The sequence below is a fragment of the Lithobates pipiens genome, unplaced genomic scaffold (assembly GCF_037356315.1).
Source record: "Lithobates pipiens isolate NorthernLeopardFrog02 unplaced genomic scaffold, aLitPip1_a1.2 Scaffold_8, whole genome shotgun sequence".
Lineage (NCBI taxonomy): Eukaryota > Metazoa > Chordata > Amphibia > Anura > Ranidae > Lithobates > Lithobates pipiens.
Window position 1 is genome coordinate 100,324,609 of NW_027507903.1, and position 23,832 is coordinate 100,348,440.

Sequence of the window (23,832 nt, forward strand, 5' to 3'; positions counted from 1 at the left end):
TAGAGTATAAGTGATTTAATGTGTATTGCTAGATACTAACTGTGCCAAAGTGGGTAGTGCAGATTGCCGGAGGGTTGGCGGAGCTGTGCTCAGGACCCAAACCAAACTTGCGGCCCTCTTAAGTGAGGGTATCGCTATACTTGCAAAAGCATCCAAGGTTTAAGATGGGACGAGAGGATATGGGTGAGGTGAGGAAGAGCATAACGTCATCCACGAAGAGGCCGCATTTGTGGGTTTGGGATCCGCATGACACCCCCTTAATATTTGGGTTTTGGCAAATGGTGCCTTGGCCCAGAATTCTTATTTTTGCCATTATATATGACTTAATTTGGGGTGTTAATTTAGCAGCCAGCATGGAGCCCATCCTGTCCCCTTGGGTATAAAACCGGTGTTTGTTCCAACGGATTTGTTTTTCTGCTTTAGCTGTCAGAGCTAGGCCTTGTCAAGTTGCGATACCATGGAAGGGGAGGGGTTTGATTTATGAAGAGCCCAGAGTTTTGAGTACTAGTCCTCTAATCTCTTTATGTCGGCTTCTTTCCCTCTTAATCTGAGATGCCATTCCGATGATCTCCCCTCTAATGTAGGTCTTGTGGGCTGGCCACAGCGTTTCAGCTGAGATCTCTACACTATCATTAAAAATGAAATATTCTTTCAGAGATTTATCTAGCATTGTGACATGGATAGGGTCAGAGAGAATGGACTTGAGTCTCCACTGTCCCTGACCCGTTCTATAGTGATGGGATTGAATTGCCATGACAACTATGGAGTGATCAGACAAATTTGTGTCCTTGATATGGGACTTTATAATAAGTGGGATGGAGTGAGTTTGAGGCGATCAATCCTGGAGTAAGAATTGTGAGGGTGGGAAAAGTGGGTAGTCTCGTTTTGTGGAGTTCAATTCCCTCCAGACATCTGCCAAGCCTCGGGCATGAACAAGTTTAGCTATACTTGAGGCTCTTTGATTGGGCGGGTAAGTTGATCGGTGATGGGTCTAGACTTATACAGCCCCCAGTCAAAAACGTCATTGAAGTCTCCTCCAAAAATGACCGTGCCCTCCAGTGATGGAGAGAGGGTGTTGAAGAGATGTCTAAAGAATGCTGCTTGGCCTTCATGGGGGGCATATTAGGAAACCAGAGTATAGAGCTGCCCATCTATTGTTCCCTTTACCATGATGTATCTACCTCCTGGATGTTTAGTGTCTGAGATCCAATTAAATTTGCATGTTTTAACAATCACAATGCACTGGCCAAATAAAATTTTGGGAAGTGGGAATGAAGGAACTTGGGACAGTACCGAGTTGGGAAATGAGTTTCCTGCAGCAGGATAATATTTAGTTTTGAGGATTTGTACGTATTAAATATCTTCCTTTAAGGGGAGAGTTTAAGCCCTGGACATTATGGGTAGCAACCCGACGGGCGTTGTGTGTGCGGTCAGCCATGAGTCCGGGATGGGAGTGCGTTATTGAACCTACCGTCACTTACCTTCACGAGTGTCTTCCGGTTACATGCTGAGGAGGGGCATATTATTCGGTTACCATAAGGAGTTTCAGTCTACCTCAGCCCATGAGGAACATGTCTGAAATGGATAAAATTATTAAGTGATGCTCCAAAGGAAGAGAGGAAAAAGAAAAAGTACAGGGGAGTTTTTCCCTCCCAAGGCTACCTATAACCCGAGGAAGAGAAAAGACCCCCTGTATCATCTCACTGTGAAATGAGATAATGCAATAAGGTCAAAATCACCAACCAATTCCTATCCCCCGGAACCCGTAGGTGTCAAAGGGATAGGAGGAGGCACATGCAATCCACCCCGTACCAGGGCGCCCTATAACTTATAGTGCTGTAGTTCCTACTGTGACAAACAAATATACTACAGGTTGTAACATAAGTAACTAAAACACAAAAGAAGGGTTTTCTGATCTCAAAGTCTTTTCGACTTGAAACCTTCCCCCCACCCCCATGGGATAAGGATGGGAGGCGGGGCTACAGGGTCAAACATCACTAGGGTGATTCCCAAGTTGTGTTGCATTTCCTGAACAAACTATTTCCTAACTACCCAAGTGGATACAGGAGCTGTGGGAGAACCACTTCTGGTAAAAAAAAAAGAAAGAAAAGGGGTTAAAAGGGAAACACAGTCAAAAGGGAAACTAAATAGGCATCATAGAGAACCAAACTTTCCCTTGAGTAAAGGGAGAACACCTTAATGACCTACTCCCATGTAATGGGAGAAACCCAGTCTACATAATTATAGGGAGAGTAAAATGCGGAGACTAGAGATTAGATGGGACACAGGTAGCAATGTGATCTTGTGATCATGGAGGCCCATTGTGAGAAGATCTTCTGGACTTGGTCTTGTTCCAGAGGAGATTCAGCGAGTTGATCGGAGGAGGATGTTTATTGGAACCAGTCGATGATGAGGATGCTTTCATTTCCATCTCCTGGGAGATTATTTTTAAGTTGAGCAGGAGCTTTTCTCCCATAGCGAAACTGGAAAGGAGTGGTTCTGACCCTTGTGTGAGAATTTCACTGCAAATGGGAAGGCCCACCTGTAATTGATGTCCCTCTAGGTCATGGCAGACAAGAGCGGTTTCAGGTTTCTTCTATGTTGAATGGTGGTAGGGGAGAGGTCCACAAAGATTTGGACTGGGTGACCTTGGCAGGTGACCTGGGGGAGAGCCCGGGCCTGTTTCATGACAGCTTCTTTGACAGCCTAGTAATGAAGTTTGGCAATGATGTCCCTGGGTGAGCCATCCTTTCTGGGGGGGGGGGGGGGCAAGGCCCTATGTACTCTGTCTACCCAGCAGCACCAATAGATTACAGTTGTGGGGGGCACTTATCCATAATGCCATACCATCATGGTGTGATTGATCACAAATGTATTCTGTACAGCCAATTCCGACGCATGCACGGAAACAATTCGACGCATGCTCAGAAGCATTAAACTTCCCTTTTATAGTGCCGAACATGTTGTATGTCGCGGTGTTATTAACCGTCGGAATTTGGTGTGACCGTGTGAAGGCAAGACCGTTTGAGCGAAATTCCGGTAAGAATTCTGACGGGAAAATCAGAGCTTTTTCCAATGAGAATTCCGATCGTGTGTACACGGCATGAGATTATGTGAAGTGACAGAAGGATCTGAAGCAGCCTACATCTGCATAAGATCTGTGGTTATATCTTCTAGATGATTGGAATAAGCTACCTGCTGAGATCCTTCAAAAACTGTGTGCAAGTGGACCTAGAAGAATTGATGTTGTTTTGAAGACAAACGTTGGTCACGCCAAACAACAATTTGATTTGGATTTCCCTTCTGTTCATTTACCCTTTTTTCATTCGTTAATTGATTTACAAAAGATCTGTGGTTAGTTCCTTAAGATGTTTGGAACAACTTACCTGCCGAGTTCCTTCAAAAACTGTGCACACAAGCATGGTGTGCATCTAAAATAATTGATGCTGGTTTTAGGCCAAAAGGGTAGTCACACCAAATATTAATTTGATTTAGATTTTTCTTCTGTTTACTCACTTTCAATTTTGTAACTTGATAAAGGCAAACTATTAAAATATACTTTTTTGAATGCATTCTTCCATTACAGCATTTCACCACACCTGCCTAAGACCTTTGCACAATACTGTGTGTGTATATAATATTATATATATATATATATATATATATATATATATACACACACGTATATGTATATACACATACATGTATACACAAGTAATAAAAATATTTGAAAAATATGTGGTATATGCCAATTTTTGAGAACCGCTCAGAAATCTGAGATTTTTGAATCCTGTCACATAGGTCAGATTTTCTTCCCACAGGCAGAAATGCCTGCTACATCCTTGACAAAAATCTATAGCAACCAAAATTTTATCAATTTCCCACACTAAATTGCTGCCATAAATTAACCCTATGGACTACAACATACAGTATATCACAACTTGCGCTATTAAAGTCCATAAGATGCAGAATAACTGATCTGCAGTTACATTTAATTTAGGTATGAATTCACCAGAAAACTATTGATTCTGTTCATAAGGCTCATTTAAGATCCATTGGTCTATTTTAGAACAATTCTATAATTCAAAATCTTGCAGGATACAAGTATATATACTGTCCTATATCTGTAAATTAGAGCAAAGTGCTATAGGAGAGATTGTGTTTGAACCATGTAGTTCCATTATGGATATCAATGTGTACGAGGTTTGTGAGGAAGGATGAACGTGTTTGCAAAGTAGAGATATCAGGCTGCTGACCTTGTTGTCCATCAGTAAAATTGAAAAGCTTTCAGAAAATGAATTCATTGCTACAGTAAAGTAGTTCAACAAAGACTAAATCTGAAATGCATCATTCCTTTCTAGATGCACAGAGGTCAGAGTAACCAAGGACTTCCTGCAACTTTCCCTCTTACCTCTCGCAGGAAACCATTAAAATAAATTCACATTTCAAGGGTGCATTCTGAAATCCTTCAAATCTCATCCTGTTGATAGTGTCATCTATTTACAGATATACCTTAAAAATACTCTGAGCTAAATGTCAGCTTCTGCTTGAAAATATAGCAGATCTGTCAGGAATGCAGAATTTGGGCTTGACATAAGAGGTTGTTTTGGCTTTATACTTTCAGTCCAATTGTTTTGTACTAAGAACATGTAATGGGATCCATTCTTCAGAAGTTGAATTTTACAAATTTGAAGCCAACAGCACATAGTGACTATTTCTCTTGATCTGTAGGACAACGCACTTTCCTCTAGACATATTTACACAATGTTTTGCTTCAGTGATTTCAGAAGTGTGACCAAATTGGTCAAAATTAATGAGATTGCATTAATCTGTTTGGTGGTTTTAAATGAAATGCTGGCTGAATGCAATTTAAATTGCCTAAAAAATATCTGGTGTGTAGCCATCAGAAGTATGCCAGTTTTAACACAAACATGACGCAAAAGGGGATGATCTGGGAAGTGAAGCACTGCTTTTTCCCCCCCCCCAACTATTATTGTTTCAGTGCATGCAGGAATACCATGCCTCCAATACAAATGAAACCCTATATAATGTATCTCCTAAACCTTTCTATATTCCGTTATAATAAGGACCAGTGGTGAAAGAATTTGTCATTGTATAATGTGATGTTTGTTACTGCTAAACTATGATGCAAACCAACATTTTTGGCATTAGGACAGAATAAAAATAAAAGTATCACTTTTAAAATGCACTAAAATGTGGTTGTAATATGCCTGTCCACTCTCCCTAACCTTTTATTTAATTTGAATGGCTCAATCTAACAAGGTTGACTTTGTCATGGTATGTAAAATATAAACACCATCTGTGACAAGATTTGGCAACCACGGAATAATTTTGAAGCTAGTCTCCTGGTCTATATACTACATGACATCTAGTAAGGCACTTTTTGGCCCCTTGATTTATCCCAGTTCAACCTATGTAGCCTATTGGATTACTCTTGCTCTCTCCAAATCCCACCTCAGACCTTTTTATTGTTTTTTTTTTTTTTTAAACATATGATTTTGGCTGTAATCTTTAGGTCAGTCCATTGATAGTTACATAAAAAAATAAAAATAAAAAAGCTAGTGGGGCCTGGCCTTCTGAACAGAGCAAAGCTCAGATGTACTGAACTCAGGCCTGACATCCTGGGCTTACAGGAAGAGGGTTATTGATGCTGGTCATCATAGTTGCTGACAATTTCGGGAGAAAGTGTAATTTTTTTTCATTGTTATGGCTCACCAACACATAAGAATGTATCCCAAGCCTAGTTAAGGGGTCTTCTAAGGATGGTTTTATCTTACCTGACCTAATACTACATGATCACAATAGGGACTTCCAAAATGCCACATCCAAATATCAATTTGCATAAAAAGTAATACTAAAATAAAATACCAGAAACAAAAGTGAAATCCGCAAAAATCTAAAACACACATCAGTACCCAGTACTGTATTGGAAAGCAAAACACCTATAGTATTTTACATATTTTGTACAAATTGTAAATTGGTGTCACAACAGGGTTTATCCAAAACAAGATGCCAATGGCAATTACCAGCATGCAAGCTATCCAGAACACCCTGGGTAAGTAGGCTTTCCAAAAATGCTCTGGGCATTTTGGTGGCATTGCTACATTTTAAGCATTCCATCAGTAGGGCTAATTATATATGTGTGGGGGCCATCTGCCTAATCTATGGAGTGTTTTCACTTTTTTATTTAGCAACTCTTGGAGGGAACCCGACAGTCTGCCCACCAGACTGTAATTACCTTTTGAATATGTACTACTCCTTCAGTGGATTTGTATACCACCATGTATGATTAGTCTGCGCCCTTGGGATTGATGACACTATGTGCCCCTGTGTCCACCTGACAGACCTGGTTTACACGGTGCTGAGTGATCAAAATGTAATTTATCTTCATACTCATTAGTCCTGATGAAGCAATTCCATTGCAAAACGTGACATTTGGTTTTGGACAAGCCCATTTATGACAACACCTATTTACAATTTGTGCAACATATGTAAAATACTATAGGTGTTTTGCTTTTCAATCGAGTACTGGGTACTGATGTGTTTTAGACTTCTGGGGACTTTACTTTTTAACCAGTATTTTTGTGGTATTTGTAATTTTATGCAAATTGTAATAAACTTATACATTTTCAATTATGTGTCTTGTGATGGGCCATTAAAAGTCCATTAGTGGTTGGTGACAGGGGGTATATACCCTTTTGGCTCAATTTCTTTTGTATATGTCAAAGTCAGTAATCATTTCTTTTTATATATATTACCAAAATGTGACTGATACCCAATCTTTTTCACCCTGGCAAAATAATAAAAAGACAGATAAACCAATTACATTAAATAGACAGTTTTTATTTAACAAGGCAAAATTCACAAATGTAAAATTTGTAACAGCAGTAGAAACACAAACATTAAGAGCAGGAAAAAGCAGATTCCTTCAACCCCAAGGTAAACATACTCAAGACATTTCACCTGGCAGACAGATACAAGGCATAATGATGTTGTAACAATGAGATTTAACCATTTACAAAAAAATAAATAAAAGTGGGAAAAAAAGACAAGGCTTTGACACTAGATTTCCAGGGGGTGGCAAATTTAACTCTGCCATCTTCCCAAATGGTTTTAGTCAGATTTACTGACTGCTACAAAATAACCACACCCTGTAAACCTTGACTTCTGTCCACACAATATCTGTGTGCCAGTGGCAATCAGACATATACATATCAAATTAATAGAACAAATATAAAGTATAATATTTTAATTTTTTTTCCCCAATTCTTAACATCTATAAATTTCTAATTCTTCCTGAACCCGACTTTATTTTGTTAACATTGTGTGGCTTAGAGCTACCATACTGTTAAAAGCAGACCATGCTTAGATTATATTTTAAATCAAGTCCTAAACAAGCTTTTTTTTTCACATATTTGGTCACACCTCACATAAAAACTGGCACTTTTTTTGAAGACTGCATAGGGAAATTACACTTCTTTAGGGAAAAAGGAGCAACCAAATACTTGTATTGAGAGATGGTAAACCTTCACAAAATTCTAGCTGTTCATCAACACTGTCACAAATAAAACCATATATGCCACCCCATTATAATTTGTGATTCATGAATTAGGTCATAGTAGGTAGTATATGGCTGTCTCCACTTAATGATATGGGGTACAGTATTTGGTAGCAGCCAGACATTGGCATTTAGCATGGGGGGGGGGGGAAGTCTAACTAAACTATTATGGTGTGACAGGTAAGGGTTGCTGCAATCTGGTCTTTATTCAATGTTGATAAGCTTAGAACCACATTTTGTACATGCTTTCTCTGTTTAGCAACCAAATAAATCAACTGGGCAACATTACACAGGTTATTTGTTAATATCAGATATTCGTAGCTCATAAATCATTTTTTTTTTATCTACTTCCAGGTATGTACAAGGGATAAAAATAAAATGTACCCTATAGCAGAACAAACAAATCTAAATTATTAAGGCTCTGTACTAGGATAACCTAACATTAGCATTTGATTACCCTTACAATCTTTATAAACATTTTTTTTTTTAGATATTTATGAGCCCTAAAAAATATAATTTAATTTGAACTGTTTGTAGAGAGATTCTGAATTGCATGAAGTTCTAAGATGACATTTTTTAGACCTTACATGATGTAAGAAAGGTTCAAAACTGAATCAATGTCATGAATTTCAGAATTTAGAAAAAAAAAAAAAATTTTTATTCAAAAACATATCATGACTTGAGCATAACACAATCAACTTGGTTGGAAATGCAGCCAGTAGACAGGACAAGTAATGGTAAAGTGGCCCTTTTCAGGTTGATCAACAAATTGCAGTCCAAGAATTAGGCTTGATTCACACTGAAGCGACTTGTGAGACACAAAGTCGGATGACATGTGAAATTCAATGTTTCCCTATGAGCTGTCTTAATCGATCCTATACATGTCTATCCAACTTTAGAAAAGGTTCCTCCGCTACCTTGGTCTGACTTCAATGCCACATAATGCAAAAAGTCACATTAGGCCAGAGCAAAGTCAGACTGAAGTTGCAGGGCAAAGTCATATTGGAAGTTGTGTGACTTTCATGTTGGAGCAGTGTGAACCTGGGCTTAATCATAAGCAGTGATCAGTAAGTGCAATTATCTATTAAAGAGCACAGAACTTTTCCATGACAGCCCTTCATTTATGATAGAGGGAGGTAATGGTATTGGTAAAGTATTTAAGGACTATATAAACCCAAGAAACTGAGTTGGCTGCCATGTAAACATGTATAAAATGTACAGCTCTACAAAATAGGTAATTCCCTTATAGAGGCTTATTTTAAGTGAAGACAGTGTTTGGTCAGATTTTATGGGGACACCTTTCCAGACACAACTGACATCCTGTCTCAATCTTATTGAACGACCTGGCTCCTTCTCAAATTGAAACAGCTGAGAAAATACAGTTGGATGTTCTTCACTACAATGCATATATTTTTAAAGTTAAAAAAAAAAAAAAACACTAAAAGTTCAGTTGATGTTGTGGTAATGTTTAGAAATATAGCCAAATATTGCATTAATTACTTATTTTTCAAATTGTTGAAACTGGTTGTTCTTAAAATATTTTTGTTGTTCTCCTTTAACAAAAAAAAAAGACGGGCTTTGGAAGGCAAAAATTAGGCTTGTATCAGGTTTAAAATACTAATCACACTTGCAGTTTAAAACATTCAATCAAATAAAGGGAAGATAGTGTTTCAAGGGAGAAAATTGGGGAACTTAAAACGAGTCTTCATCTAATGCTACAAAAATAAACTTTTTAAAAAACGTATATGTAGTTATTGCATTCACCATGCCCCCAAAAACTGAACTCAAGTCCACAATCTGCTCAGTTCACTTGGCCTCTTAACACCTTGACAAGATAATACAGTATTGCTGAAGTTTTTGCAGAAATGTTATATACGTTCGCACACACACACTGCAAACTAGGGATCAAATGCCCTTGTTGTTAATGGTTGTAGAACAACTAGTGTACAGAAAAGTATATATGGAAATCCAACAAAATGTATTTTTAAAATCACAAGATTAAGCTGAAGAAAGTAGTATTGCAACTTGTCGGGACATATAGCCCCAGGTCACTGTATATGAAAGAACAGGCACCGTACCCATTCAAGTGGATGACTTATTAATTATGCTTAAACTAGAGCCGTAAAATTGAAAAACAGCCGCCACACATTATTTTCAAAGTCCATGTAAAGTACCACCACTTAATGTTTTAGTTTCCATTCTGTAGATCAAAATTAGTACAGTCCATGTTCCTTTAGCTGCCACAAGCTCAGTGCTACAAAGTCCGGATTGCAACTGGATAGAGCAAGGACATATGTTCAGCTCCCTTTATTGGTAACTTGTGGGTGGTGTAATAATTGATTATGTCTGGCACACTGTCAAAGGGTTGGCTGTTCTGTCCTAAAATATACTGGTTTTCTTTGGTACGCGATAGCTTCATGTGCATGAATCCTTGGCTGCTCCTATAAAAAGAAAAATATAGGACAGTATTAGGAAATCTTCAAGTTTTTTTTTTTTTTTTTACAGATGTGTATTATATCATCTACGCCAGTGGTCATCAACCCTGTCCTCAGGGCCCACTAACAAGCCAGGTTTTATGTATTACCTTAGGGAGATGCAGACTAGACTACTGCAATCACCTGTGATGTATTTCAGTTTTCTTGCAAACCTGGCCTGTTGGTGGGCCCTGAGGACAGGGTTGATGACCACTGATCTACGCAATATAATAATAATAATAATCAATCATAATATTACAGGAATTTCAACATACCCAGGCATCAAAAGTCTGATAAAACTATTTAAATACAATTATTCACAATACAAGCCAAAATCAATTAACAATATTACGAATTAATGGTGCCCAAATTTGCATCCTATTACAAAGTAATGTTTGTTAAACGTGCTGTAATTCAATACGTATTTCTTTTACAACAATTCGTTTCATATATTTGAACGTTTAAAATATAATTGGTAGAGTTAAAGCATAACAAATAATAAAAAGTATAGTAAACTACTAACTTCCAGTTCTGGAAATTTCCAGTTTAAGTGGACAACAAACAGGGATGCTTTATTTGGCATGAATTTTATTGAATCTAGCAATCACCTTCTAGGAAGAATTTCAACTCAAGATACAAAAAAAGTAAATTTAGCATTTAGGCATATGCAAGCACGTGCGTTTGGAAGCCTACATAGTTTCTCTCATCAAAGGTCAACCAATGTAGATTTATAAACAAACATTCTAGTAGCCAAGGGGCATAACAAGTTCACAAGCTGTGCATTTGGTATCACCCAATCACTTTCATGGTATTGTGAATTGCCGCTCAGTTGTCTGCTCGATTAGCTGTAGCGAATGGCAAAGTAGACATTACGAGTCTAATGCCGCGTACACACGGTCGGAGAATCCGTCGGAATGCGTCTTATCGGACCGTGTCGTCAGATAATCCGACTGTGTGTGGTATGCATCGGACTGATTCCGTCCGAATCGTAATCCGATCATGTGTAGAGAATTTTGATCAGACCAAGTGCCACGCATGCTCATATCAAATTCCTACATCAAAGCTATTGGCTACTAGCCTGAATCTAGTCCCATTGTAACGAAATTACGTCATCACGTTCTGAAAGATCGGATTTTTCGACAACTTAGTGCGGCCGTGTGTATGCAACAGTTTCGGAACACAATCCGTCAGACTAAATCTGACGGACAAAATCTGACGGATTTGGTTGTGGAAATCTCCGACCGTGTGTACAGGGGCTTACAGACCTTTGAAGCACACATACAAATACAAATGTGCACATAGCGCATGCACGTGTATCCAAAATGACTGCCACACAAGTAAGGTATCTCAGCAAATATTGGAGGGATCGCAACAATTTTAGGCCATCATTCAAAGTCCACTCTAAACATATTACCTGTAATGGTCTTAAAGCATCTCTTATGGACAATTTTTGGTAGACATTTTTTGCCATTTCACAGGCATGCACAATTTTAAGGCTTGACGTGTTTGGTAGCCACTTACTCAACACAACCCATATTTTTTATTGTAACAAAAATGGGTATAATTTTGTGTTTTTGCACAAGATTGTTTGCATTGTGCATATCTTTTCCTGAAAATACATTTTGATCAACAGTTGTACAAATACCGTGTGATATCAAAATTTCAATTGCAACAGTTTTATTCTACAGGGAATTTGCTTTAAGAAAACATAATTGTTTGAAGATTTTAGTTTATCTTCTAGCAAAAAATGCAGATATTAAAAGATGTAGGAAAAAGTTTCTGTACCTGTTCCAGGCTACTCATTAACATATCTATACAGTACTTTAAGCTGAGTTTATATGGGCACATACAAAAAACGAGGATTAACAGCTTCCTGTTGAACCTCCCCAAACAATATGGTGGACTAGCTGGGTTTACGACGATGGAACAGGGAGTATATCAGGCATCTAATTTTATAACATCAGGAGACTGGCCTATGTTCCAGGTGCTGACATATAAAAATGGTCCATTCTAACTGGATTTTTGGTTAGCAGCCCAATTAAGCCATCTCTTACACACTTTAAATATCTCTGGTAGTTTTAAGTACAATCTATTTCCATTTGAAAAATACTGTATTGAGAAAGGACTGCTCTCTCATACAATCTCGAGGTGGTGTTGGCTGTCCCTCAGGATTATATCCAGCTGCCATTTTTCAAAAATGGGAGGTGAATCTGGATAGAACTTTTTCTGAGGAACAGCGTAACAATATAATAAATTTTATTTTTGACTTCTCAGTTTGTACAAAAATATAGGAAACAAACTTCAAGATTTTTTTCTCAATGGTACCAAACCCCAGCCCTTCTCCATAGATATTTTCCATTTACCTATAATAGATGTTGGCGATGTCAGGAAGCACATGGGACGTTATTACATATTTTTTAGTCATGCCATAGAATTAAAAGCCACTGGAAGGAGGTCTGAAGGATCACTCAAAAATTATGCAATTATGAGGTCCCTGAGGACCCAAACTTACTGTTACATAACGGTAAAATACCATATCAAATACATTAATACATTAATTCTATTTTGCGCCACCTTCTGAAAGCAGCGAGATCCTGTATTCTTCTTAGATGGATAAAGACTACCCCCTTCAGTGAGCATGTGTCTCGGGAAGGTGTAAGAGTTGAATCGATTGGAAAACTAGGTTTGGACAGAAAAACTGAAACTAGAGAAATATAAGTTCACCATGGAACTCCTTTATTAACTCAGAGGAGGGAAGGAAGCATTGATGGGAATCCAGATGGTTGAGGGAATGAGAGAAGTATATCCTTCAATTAGTCAGATTTAGAGATGGAGTATGGCATGTGTATATGGCTACCACCCCTTGGAGGTGGGGGCGGATGGGAGGGGGGAGAGAGAGGATAGGAGTAAAACTATTGTGGTGTGGGTTTTTTTCCCCCTTTTTTTCCTCATCGGAGGGGGGTGAAGGTTATTTGTTTCATGGGAATTTCCAAAACATACTTATGTACTTGAGGGATCCAGAATCTGGGGTCAAGTTTTCATGTACATGACTGGGGTGAGAAAATTATTTTGACCAACAAGATGTGTTGTGAACAAATTGGTTATAATTCCTTGGTTAGGAAATTATTGCTTTGTTTGTTATTATTATTAACATAGCTAACTGTTATTACGAAAAATCATCTTCCTTTCTCATGTTTTTTTTTTTTAACCACTTCCCAACCGGCGCACGCCGATGTACGTCGGCAGAATGGCACAGGCAGGCATATTGGCATACAGGTATGTCCAATCTTAAATGCCACCCTGCCATCGCGAGCGCGCTGCCGGTGGCACGCTGGCATGCCGGTTGGGACCCCCGTGAGTGTGGTCGCGGGTCACGCGGACTCGATCGCCGCGGGCATACCCGCAATAGTCTCACGGTGCAGCTGAACTGGGAGATGCCATTGTAAACAGCATCTCCCCGTTCTGCCTAGCGTGGCATGTGATTGGAGCATCAGTGTTCACTAAAAGAAAGCCCAGCCCCCCACAGTTAGTAACATACCCCTAGGAACACTTAACCCCTACACTGCCCCCCACTGGTTAACCCCTTAACTGCCAGTGTCATTTACACAGGAATGACTGCATTTGCATTGCAGTGATTGCTGTATAAATGACAATGGTCCCAAAAATGTGTCAAAAATGTCCGATGTGTCGCAGTCACAATAAAAATTGTTGATCGCTGCCATTACTAGTAAAAAAATTTTTTTTATAAAAATGTCAAAACTATCCACTATTTTGTAAACGCTATAACTTTTGCGCAAACCAATCAATCGCTTATTGAGATTTTTTTTTACCAAAAATATGTAGAAGAATACGTATAATGTTTTTTTATATATTTTTGGGGGATATTTATTATAACAAAAAAGTAAAAAAATTAGTTTTTTTTCAAAATTGTCGCTATTTTTGTTTATAACGCAAAATATAAAAACCGCAGGGGTGATCAAATATCACCAAAAGAAAGCTCTATTTGTGGGAAAAAAGGACATCAATTTTGTTTGGGAGCCACTTCGCATGACCGCGCAATTGTCTGGTCTTTGGCCAGCAAAATGGTCTGGGGCTGAAGTGGTTAAATAAAAGATTTTAAAAACGAATAAAAAATAAAAAAAACATAAAAGGTATACGAAAAATAAAAAAAAACTGCAATAGAGTTTTTTAAATTGTGGTTAAGTGTGGTTTTTAAAAGTGGTTAAAAGCTTTCTTAAAGCGGGAGTCCACCGGGACTCCGCGTTTTTTTTTTTTTTTTTAAAAGCCAGCAGCTACAAATACTGCAGCTGCTGGCTTTTAAAATAGTGACACTTACCTGTCCAGCGCGCCCGCGATGTCCAGCGGCACCCGAAGCCGATCGCTAGGTCGTCTGTCGGGTCCTGCCGCCGCCATCTTGGGTATGGGAATCAGGAAATGGAGCCTTTCGGCTTCATTTCCCGGTTCCCTACTGCGCATGCGCGAGCCGCGCAGCGCAATGAGGACGGTCCCCGCTGCCTCTGGGAGCTGTGTGTTTCCCAGCAGGCAGCGGGGCACTTGCTGAAGGGGGCGGGCGCTTGCGGAAAGGAGCGTAACGTACGCCCCTTTCCGCAGAGAGCTAGCCCGGAAGTGGGTGCAGTTACCTGGATTATCCAGGTAACTGCACCCCCTCCCCCCTGAAAGGTGCCAATTGTGGCGCCGGAGGGGGGGAGGAATCCGATGAGCGGAAGGTCCATTTTAGGGTGGACCTCCGCTTTAAACTAAAAAGAACCAAACAAAGCCACAACTAAAATATTGTATTGCACACAACTTTCCTAGGGCTTCTGTGCAGACTTTCCTTATGGTTGCCCTGAATAAAAAAATATATATAAATACAATTTACATTTTTTTTTTAGCAAGGTAAAGCTGACATTTTGCATATAACAATTTTTGTGCTCAGTTTTTCTTAACAAGCAATTGGAGATAAAACCTCCTTTATATGCCTTTTAGAGCCTGATTAGCAGTCTTTTACAAGAACCTGCTGCTTAAGATACAATGTACAAAACTGGATAACTCATCCCAGGTAATATGAAGTTTCAATCAGACAAATTTAGTCATAAAGCAGGCTGCTCTATTGCGGTGCGGTTTTAGCAAACCCATACAAATGTGAATCTGAGATCATTTAAAAGGTTGTTTGTAAATTGAAGTTCATACACATAGTTATAAACTTTTTTTTATGTTAAATAAAAATGAACCCCCCCCCCCAAAACTATTGTACCTTTTATTCCAGATAACACGAGAGATCTATTCGTTTTTGGGTGGAATGAGCAGTCTGAAGGGAAGGTGACGTGGTCTTCAAACACCCTTCCTGAACTATGAAGATGTGATTGCAGCCGTATTAGTGCAATTGTGTATGTTAGTGCAAATAAAAAAAAGTATCACGGACAGTACTCAATTTTCTCTTAACTATGAACAAATGCGTTTTCTTTCTTTTTCAAGAAATATATTAAGAAATGTCTTCTTTAAAGCCCATGACAGAAGCTTGTTAACATATCTATAGAATGGACTAACTATCACAAACCATAATGCAGTGGTTTCATTTGAATAGAAGTAGGAAAGTGTTGAACAGTGCTATTGGGATTTTACAAAAACAATTCTCTTTTGAAAAAAAAAAAAAAAGCGAACAAAATTTACATACAAAGAAATGGCTAAGATAATATACATAGAGGGCAATGCTGAAGCACTTTAAATGATTCAAGGTATACTATTAGAGCTATGCTGTCTTTTCTCATTAGGCTCAGGAAGGTTATCAGGAGAGGTTTGTCCTGGCTTTCAAACCATCTGCTGGATAAATGGCTCTCTGGGGAAAGGCACACAAGTGCTGGATAGGACAAGCAGAGATGAAGTATATGTCTCTGCAGTGTGACAGCATTACAATTTAATTAACTCGTTTGCTTCTACTGGGAATAATTAAATGGATGGACAATATAGCTAGCCCACCAAAACACTGTTAATAAAGAAGGAAAACAAAGGGTATGTCTAGCAAGTATACATACTATACACCTTTTATTTTGCTCAGCCAGCTATGACAGAACACTTGGGAATGACGATGGTAGAAAGGGTTAAGTGAGTTGACTGCTGCATTCTGAGAGTGGATTGGTTACTATAGGTGTCTGCACTGTTCACATTAGCCTTGCTCTTATCATAGCCTTCTTCAATAACTCTATTGACACTTACACAAACATATCTACAAAACAAATTGCAATATATATAAAATTACAGAACAAAACTGCACATCTTTTCTCTTTAACGCATTAATTTGATTAATATACACCACATCTGTTGCTTCAAGCAAAACACAATAGATACCGTATATACTCGAGTATAAGCCGAGATTTTCAGCCTCTTTTTTGAGGCTGAAAGTGCCCCCCTCGGCTTATACTCGAGTCATCGCCGTCTGACTGCTCGATCAGCGTATCGAGCAGACAGACGGCGGACATACTACAATTTGAAAGCCGCGCCTCCTTCTCCGCCTCCGCCTGTGATAGGCGGAACACTGAATTTCCCAGCAGCCTGTGTTCCGCCTATCACGGACATCGTCTCATCCTCGTCCGTAGTACGAGGATGAGACGATATCGGTGATAGGCGGAACACAGGCTGCTGGGAAATTCAGTGTTCCGCCTATCACAGGCGGAGGCGGAGGCGGGGCTTTTGAATTTTAGAATGGCCGCCGAGGCGATCCTGGCAAGGCACGGGACGGAGGCAAGGCAAGGCACGGCACGGGACGGGACGGAGGCAAGGCACGACACGACACGGGACGGAGGCAAGGAGGCAAGGGACGGCACGGGACGGAGGCAAGGAGGCAAGGCACGGCACGGGACGGAGGCAAGGCACGGGACGGAGGCTCGGGACACAGGTAGGCTGGACACACACACACACACACACACACATGGACACACACACACAGGGATGGATGGATGGAGACACACACACACAGGGATGGATGGAGACACACACACACAGGGATGGATGGATGGATGGAGACACACACACACAGGGATGGATGGATGGAGACACACACACACAGGGATGGATGGATGGATGGACACACACACACACAGGGATGGATGGGTGGATGGACACACACACAGGGATGGATGGATGGATGGACACACACACACACAGGGATGGACGGACACACAGGGACGGACACACACACAGGGATGGACAGGCATATCTCACCCTCGGCTTATACACGAGTCAATAAGTTTGCCAGTTTTTTTGGGGGTAAATTGGGGGCCTCGGCTTATATTCGGGTCGGCCTATACTCGAGTATATACGGTAAATGGTGTCTGCTAAACTATCAAGGTTTCTAAACCAACACTGACAGCTCAATATACAAGAAGATTTATAGCAAAAACCTCATCTATATCTTTTGGCCTTTCTGCATTGTCAACTAAAGACATATTTATTCAAGTGCAGAAGAAGATTTATCTAGCTTTCCTACATCTGGTGCTTAATCAATTGGATATAAACTGAAAAGTACTTATAAAGTGACCCTGGTGCCACTTCAATGTAATTTTCTTTGTCTCTGACTTGTGAAGGATGAAAAGGAGCCACAAGGATGAGCAACTCAAAGATTTTTTTTTACTGCAGGGAAAAGCTGCCAGACTCGAGGATGGGAACTTTGCCCATAAGTTGGTTGTTCTTCTGCCAGTCACAACAAACATTGAGCACTTAATGCCCTGTAGAAAATTTGCATTTTTCTTTTGCAAATATCAAAACCTCTGTGTGGCCTTCTAGAATTAGTCACTCTGAAAGTATAACTTTTTTGTCCCTGACCTTGGACCAGTGTTGCTCAAGCAAATGAAACCCAAGTTGTACTTATAAGTCAACTGGTTATACAGTTTAGTCCTTGGAAATCCACAGATTTAAACTGTAAAATGTAACCAGTTAAGAGTTATTAGATAATATACCACTTTCTTATCCTATTGAGCATTATTTTATCTTCATCTAGAATGGAGTCAGGCTAGTGTGAACCGAGCCTAAACCAAAGTCACGCGTCTTTGTATGATTTCAATTGGACTTTTTACACTGGCATTGTGATAAAGTTGGACCAAAGTAGTTCAGGAATCTTTCCTAAAGCCGAACAGACTTGTGTAGTATCAGTTAAGACAGCTCTCATAGGGAAACATTGAATTTCACATGTCATCAGCCTTTGGGTCTACGAAGTAGAATCCGACGTCGCATCAGTGTGAACTGAGCCTCAATCTTAAATGGTTTCTTTCCTGCTCCCCTCAACAAATACTTGATAGAGATTCACAGTTAACACCGTAACTCCCAACTCTATTCCTGTCCACCTAGGAGTTTTGGGTGTAACGCCCCATCTTTGTGTGTCCCTGGTGTGCACTCAGAGAAACTAAGAAAGTTCCTGAAATTGTCAGGTTTTAACTCACTCACCTCTACCAATAAAAGAAATCAGTTTGTGGGTGGTCGGACAAACATCATACAATAAAAAAATGCATGAGAGGGATCTCTTTATAATGGAGATGTGCAGACAAAAGAACTCAGGCATGGAGATCTCCAACACTTTTGCATCAACCAAAAAACTCAAATCACTTTTTACTGGACACATATGCTGCTCATTATACTATACTACAAAAATAAGGCTGCAAGTTGAAGGTTATGCACAAGAAGCCATTTAGGCACTGTTGCACTAAATCATGCTGCCAATAGAACACATTTTTAGCCACTGGGAAAGGAAATTGGTCATCTTGCATTAGGAGAACACAGCCCCCCCCCCCCCCCCCCCCTTAGCACTGTGATGCTGCTCATCCATATCTCAAAATATGGGCAATACAAAATATTATTGCGCTAACCTGTGAAAGTAAATGGAACAGCTGTCACACACGAATGTGACAAAATTCATATACAAAAGTAAAGTAACAATGTAGCGCTAACAATAAGAACAGTATGAATGTACTGTAAATAGTACAAAAAGTGTGTTAATAAACACCGTGATAGGATAACTACCACCTAAATGAGTGAAACAAAAAAAAAGTCCATATAGACTGAAAAAATATATAAGTCAGTCTCAAAGACCGATGAATCAATCACAAATGCAATAGTTCATATGGTGCAAAGACAAGGGGGTAATCCAATGGGCATCTGAAGGCAGTGAAACAGATATAAGAAGATGGGTACTCTTACCAGAGCCAAAAGAACCTGCATGTGAGCAACATCAGGTCTACCGAGCATGAACTGATAAATCCACAAATTTTCAGGAACCATGCGGTAGATCGCCAATGGTCTTTCAGCCAATGGGGAACAGATTGCGATGTCCTCAGGGGCTCCAATTCTCTCTCTCTGAGATCTGCGATGTCAACAGGAACTGCAATCCTCTCTCATGGGAATCCGAGGGTGAAGGATTAGTCTCCAAATAGTGAGTCAACAATAGATAGAAAAAGGGCTCGCAGAGCAGGTCATATGCAAAACAAAAAGGGACGACGACTTCCCATGGTGTAGGTCAAGAATGCAAGTTAGCTGTTTGGCATAAAACCAGCATACAAAATAGAACAAATAAAAAGGAAACAAAAATAGTGATCACGTTGATAAAAACAATATGGAGAATTTGGAAGCCACGCCATATGCGTTTCGTCCGAGGGGACTTCTACTGGGGCATCTAACTGCTCCCCCATATTGCACATAAATAAACTGAAGAAAGTTTAACACCAATCAAAAACCTCAATCGATAATTAGTAATAAGAAATTCATTGATAGGAAGAAGTTAATCACATGATAAACTGTGTTCCCACCCCATAACAGGGGACCAATCACTCACCCTATGTTGAACCACCCAATCAATGACTACAGACGCAGGGAGTATGAAGATAGGCTCAAATAGTAATCTACGACAGAAAAGCCAGTGAAAACGGGCAAAAAGCCCACGAGAACGGGCCTTCCAGACACCTACTAGACATTAGCCAATCGTTGCTGGCATTACTGACCCTGTAGGGCAAAATATGGCCTATCAAAAAAGATACATCCGAACTGGAACAAGGTGAAATGATACAAGCCCCGAAAAGAGGCTTGGTCAGACCAACCTGACTGGAAGTGACATACAGGGGCGCGCATGCGCACACAACCATCCACAAAGCTCAGTGAGCATGCGATGGGATGCAGTGGAATGACGCAAGCCCCGGAAACCAAGGCTTGGTCAGACCAACGAAACCGGAAATGGCTTATGGAAGCGCTCGTGCGCACACAACCATCTACAGGGTACATCGTGTGTGCGTCAAACACCCGGTGATGACCAGAGCGGAGATAAGATGGAATGACAGAAGCCCCAACCACGAGGCTTGGACAACTCATCGCAACCGGAAGTAAAATCTGGAAACGCACAGGTGGGTAACTGCAGGGTGCGTGTGCCAAACACCCAATAGTGGCATATCTAGAACACGGTCACGGCTATACAGCAAGGCCCACAAATCACACAGCACCAACCGCAACCACGCGTGTGCACATGCATCACAGACAATGGACAGGCAAGTGCGCACCGCATCGAGGCGGTGGTAACAAGAAAAGCGCAACGTCAGACACGTATCCCCATCCTCCAAATAATTAGTTTATAGACACCATGGCGTCCATGAGATTGATAGAAAGCCATAGTGTCTACCCTAAGGTGTCAGTACTCATCCTTACTTTAGGGTAGACACTATGGCTTTCTATCGATCTCATGGACGCATTTTTGACCTACACCATGGGAAGACGTTGTCCCTTTTTGTTTTGCTTATGACCGCTCTGTGAGCCCTTTTTCCATCTATTGTTGACTCACTATTTGGAGACAACTCCTTCACCCTCTGACTCCCTTGAGAGAGGATTGGAGTTCCTGTTGACATCGCAGATCTCAGAGAGAGAGGATTGGAGCCCCTGAGGACATCACAATCTGTTCCCCATTGGCTGAAGGACCATTGGCTATCTACCGCATGGTTCCTGAAAGATTGTGGATTTATCAGTTCATGCTCGGTAGACTTGGTGTTGCTTACACGCAGGTCCTTTGGCTCTTCTTATATCAGTTTGATGTCACTGCCTTCAGATGCCCATTGGATTACCCCTTGTCTTTGCACCATATGAACCATTGTATCTGATTGATTCATCGGTCTTTGGGACTGACTTATATATTTTTTCAGTCTATATGGACTTTTTTTTGTTTCACTCATTAAGGTGGTAGTTATCCTATCACGGTGTTATTAACACACTTTTTGTACTATCAGTCACTGTTTGGTCTGTGGGACTTAAGTTATTTTGGATGCGTTGTTTCTTCACGTTTATGAATAAATTATTTTTTATGTATATATGGACTTTTTAACATATGCATTATTAAAATAATTTCTTTTGGATTGATGATCACATTGAACATCTAGATTTCACTTTTTTGCAATATATATCTCTATAATTAGGTGTATGTATAATCTCTCTCTCTTATATATATATATATATATATATATATATATATATATATATATATATATATATATATATATATATATATATATATATATATATAATATATTTTACACACACTTGCACTTTATATTATGTGCACAATCAATAGTTTGATTGCACTACAATTTTTAGGTTTATTAAAAAAAAATTTGGAAATCTTTTGCATGTGGCGCAGAATGGTGAATGCCATTTTGATGTAAGCAGCTTACATTTTCTGTTTTATTATTAAATTTCACATTAGTAATTTTTGGTGTTTTAGAATAAGGGTATTACTGTTATATATGGAAAAGCTACTTGTTCTGAAAAAAACAAATGTACCTTCGTCCTATTACTAATTACAAATTTTGACATTTGTGGAGGCAACATGGACTCTTCATGGTACGGCCTAAATTACAACAGTCAATTTACAAAAATATATAAATTAATTATACACAAATAGACACATAAAAATGATTCAATAGTAGATAAATTACATTAGATGCTGCCAACCATGGAGCATCCACTTGTCTGACACAAATGGGAAAAATATTACTGCTTTTGATTAGCGTGGAAACTGTTTTTAATACAGTACACAGGTTTAAATGTAAGGTCCACCAAAGCTTATATGTGTGGTATGAGCTGTATATGTGACAGAACATTTAAATGCAGTAGACAAAGACTTTATGCCATTCATGCCACCCATTTTGTATCCTTAAACTGTTTTTGTAATGACCACCCATTACCTTCTGGAATTTTCATTGATTCAGAAAGGGGAAGGCAAAGAATATAAGGCCGATTGTAGTGTACACATTGCACTCATTAGTCCTTCTCTGCTTGCCAACATCAGGACTTTCTAGGAAGTTTATATAGAAATATTTCTTCAAACAGACTATATTTATGTAAGTTCTTCTGATACAATGAAATTGAACTAATGTTTCTCAATACAAATATGTTTATCAATAAAAGCATTCATCCAATATTAGTGGCTGCACAATAGCTCATGGATCGTTCTATTGCATATAACCCCCCTAATTGCAAACCGACAAGTGACAGTAATAAGCCACTACAACTTTTCTGACATTAACACAAAGTGTTAGCAGTCTAAGACCATTTTAATATCCAGAAAACATTTGTGTATAAGGCTGTCAATGCAGTAGAGATATCCACAATGTTATTTTATATTACAACACATACTTGATTCCCTATTATAAAGTGTCAAAATTGCAGCTGAAATATAAATTAGTACAGATAAATTTGCCAGGCTTGTGTGATTCAGAATATTGCCCCCCAGGTAAATGGCTCATTTTCTGCTCCTGACATTTTGTGTCCTCTGTCTTTAATGAGCCTGCAGAGCTGGAACTTTTGGCATTTTACTGACATTTCCTCTTAAAGAAAAGATAGAATATCATGTATCTGCACAGGCAGCATGTTTTGTCTGTATTTATCTGAGTCGGTCTGAAAAGTGTGTGTCACACTTTTGTCCTCATTCATGTACAACATTATTTGCTATTTTAAAGGCTTTTCATTTAACACATATTTTGATAATGTCAGGAATGAACACCACTATCACCATAGAAGTACACTGTTAAAGAGAGAAATGCACATAAATAGCAGCATTTCAATGTAAGTGCCTTGGATACACTGAAATAGTATTGGCTCATTTGACAACCACAATCTATATATTTAACATTTATAATTTAGTAGATTAGCACATAACTGACAGAAATCAGTGGGACCCAGGTACACCCATCTACTGTCTGGAAAAGTCTGGCCAAAAGTGGTCTTCATGGAAAAACTGCAGGAAAAAAAAAAAAAAAATCATACCTCCAACATGGAAACAAGGCTAAGTGACTCCGCTATGTACTAAAACATAGAAACTTGGGTGCAGAAAAATGGCAGAAGGTGTTCTTGACTGAGGAGTCAAACAATGAAATGTTTGGCTGTAGCAGGAGGCAGGCTAAAGAGCGGTACAATAATACATTTCTGCAGGAAACAATGAAGCATGGTGGAGGTTCATTGCAAGTATGGGGCTGCATTTCTGCATATAGATTTGGAAATTTTGTTAGGATCAATGGTATCCTCAATGCAGAGAAATACAGGCAGATTTAGCCATCATGCCATACCATCAGGGGCATGTGATTGGGTTCATTGTCCTACTGCAGAATACATTTGGGGCCAAACATACAACCAATATCATTAAGAACTATCTTTCGCAAATGAACAAGGAGTCCTGGAAGTGATTATTTGGCCCTCACAGAGCCCTGACCTCAACATCAAGTCTGTCTGGGATTACATTAAGAGACAAAAGGATTTAAAGTG

General features: G+C 39.4%; 1 protein-coding gene across 1 annotated transcript in view; it reads right to left on the minus strand.

Moving 5' to 3' along the window:
- Positions 1-6,843: 6,843 nt before the first annotated feature.
- The window catches only part of SHF (Src homology 2 domain containing F), a 334,666-nt gene continuing 317,677 nt past the window's right edge, over positions 6,844-23,832 (minus strand). The window contains 1 exon segment of the mRNA XM_077472515.1: positions 6,844-10,020. Within this exon segment, the coding sequence (XP_077328641.1) occupies positions 9,834-10,020 (187 nt within the window). The 3' untranslated portion in view covers positions 6,844-9,833.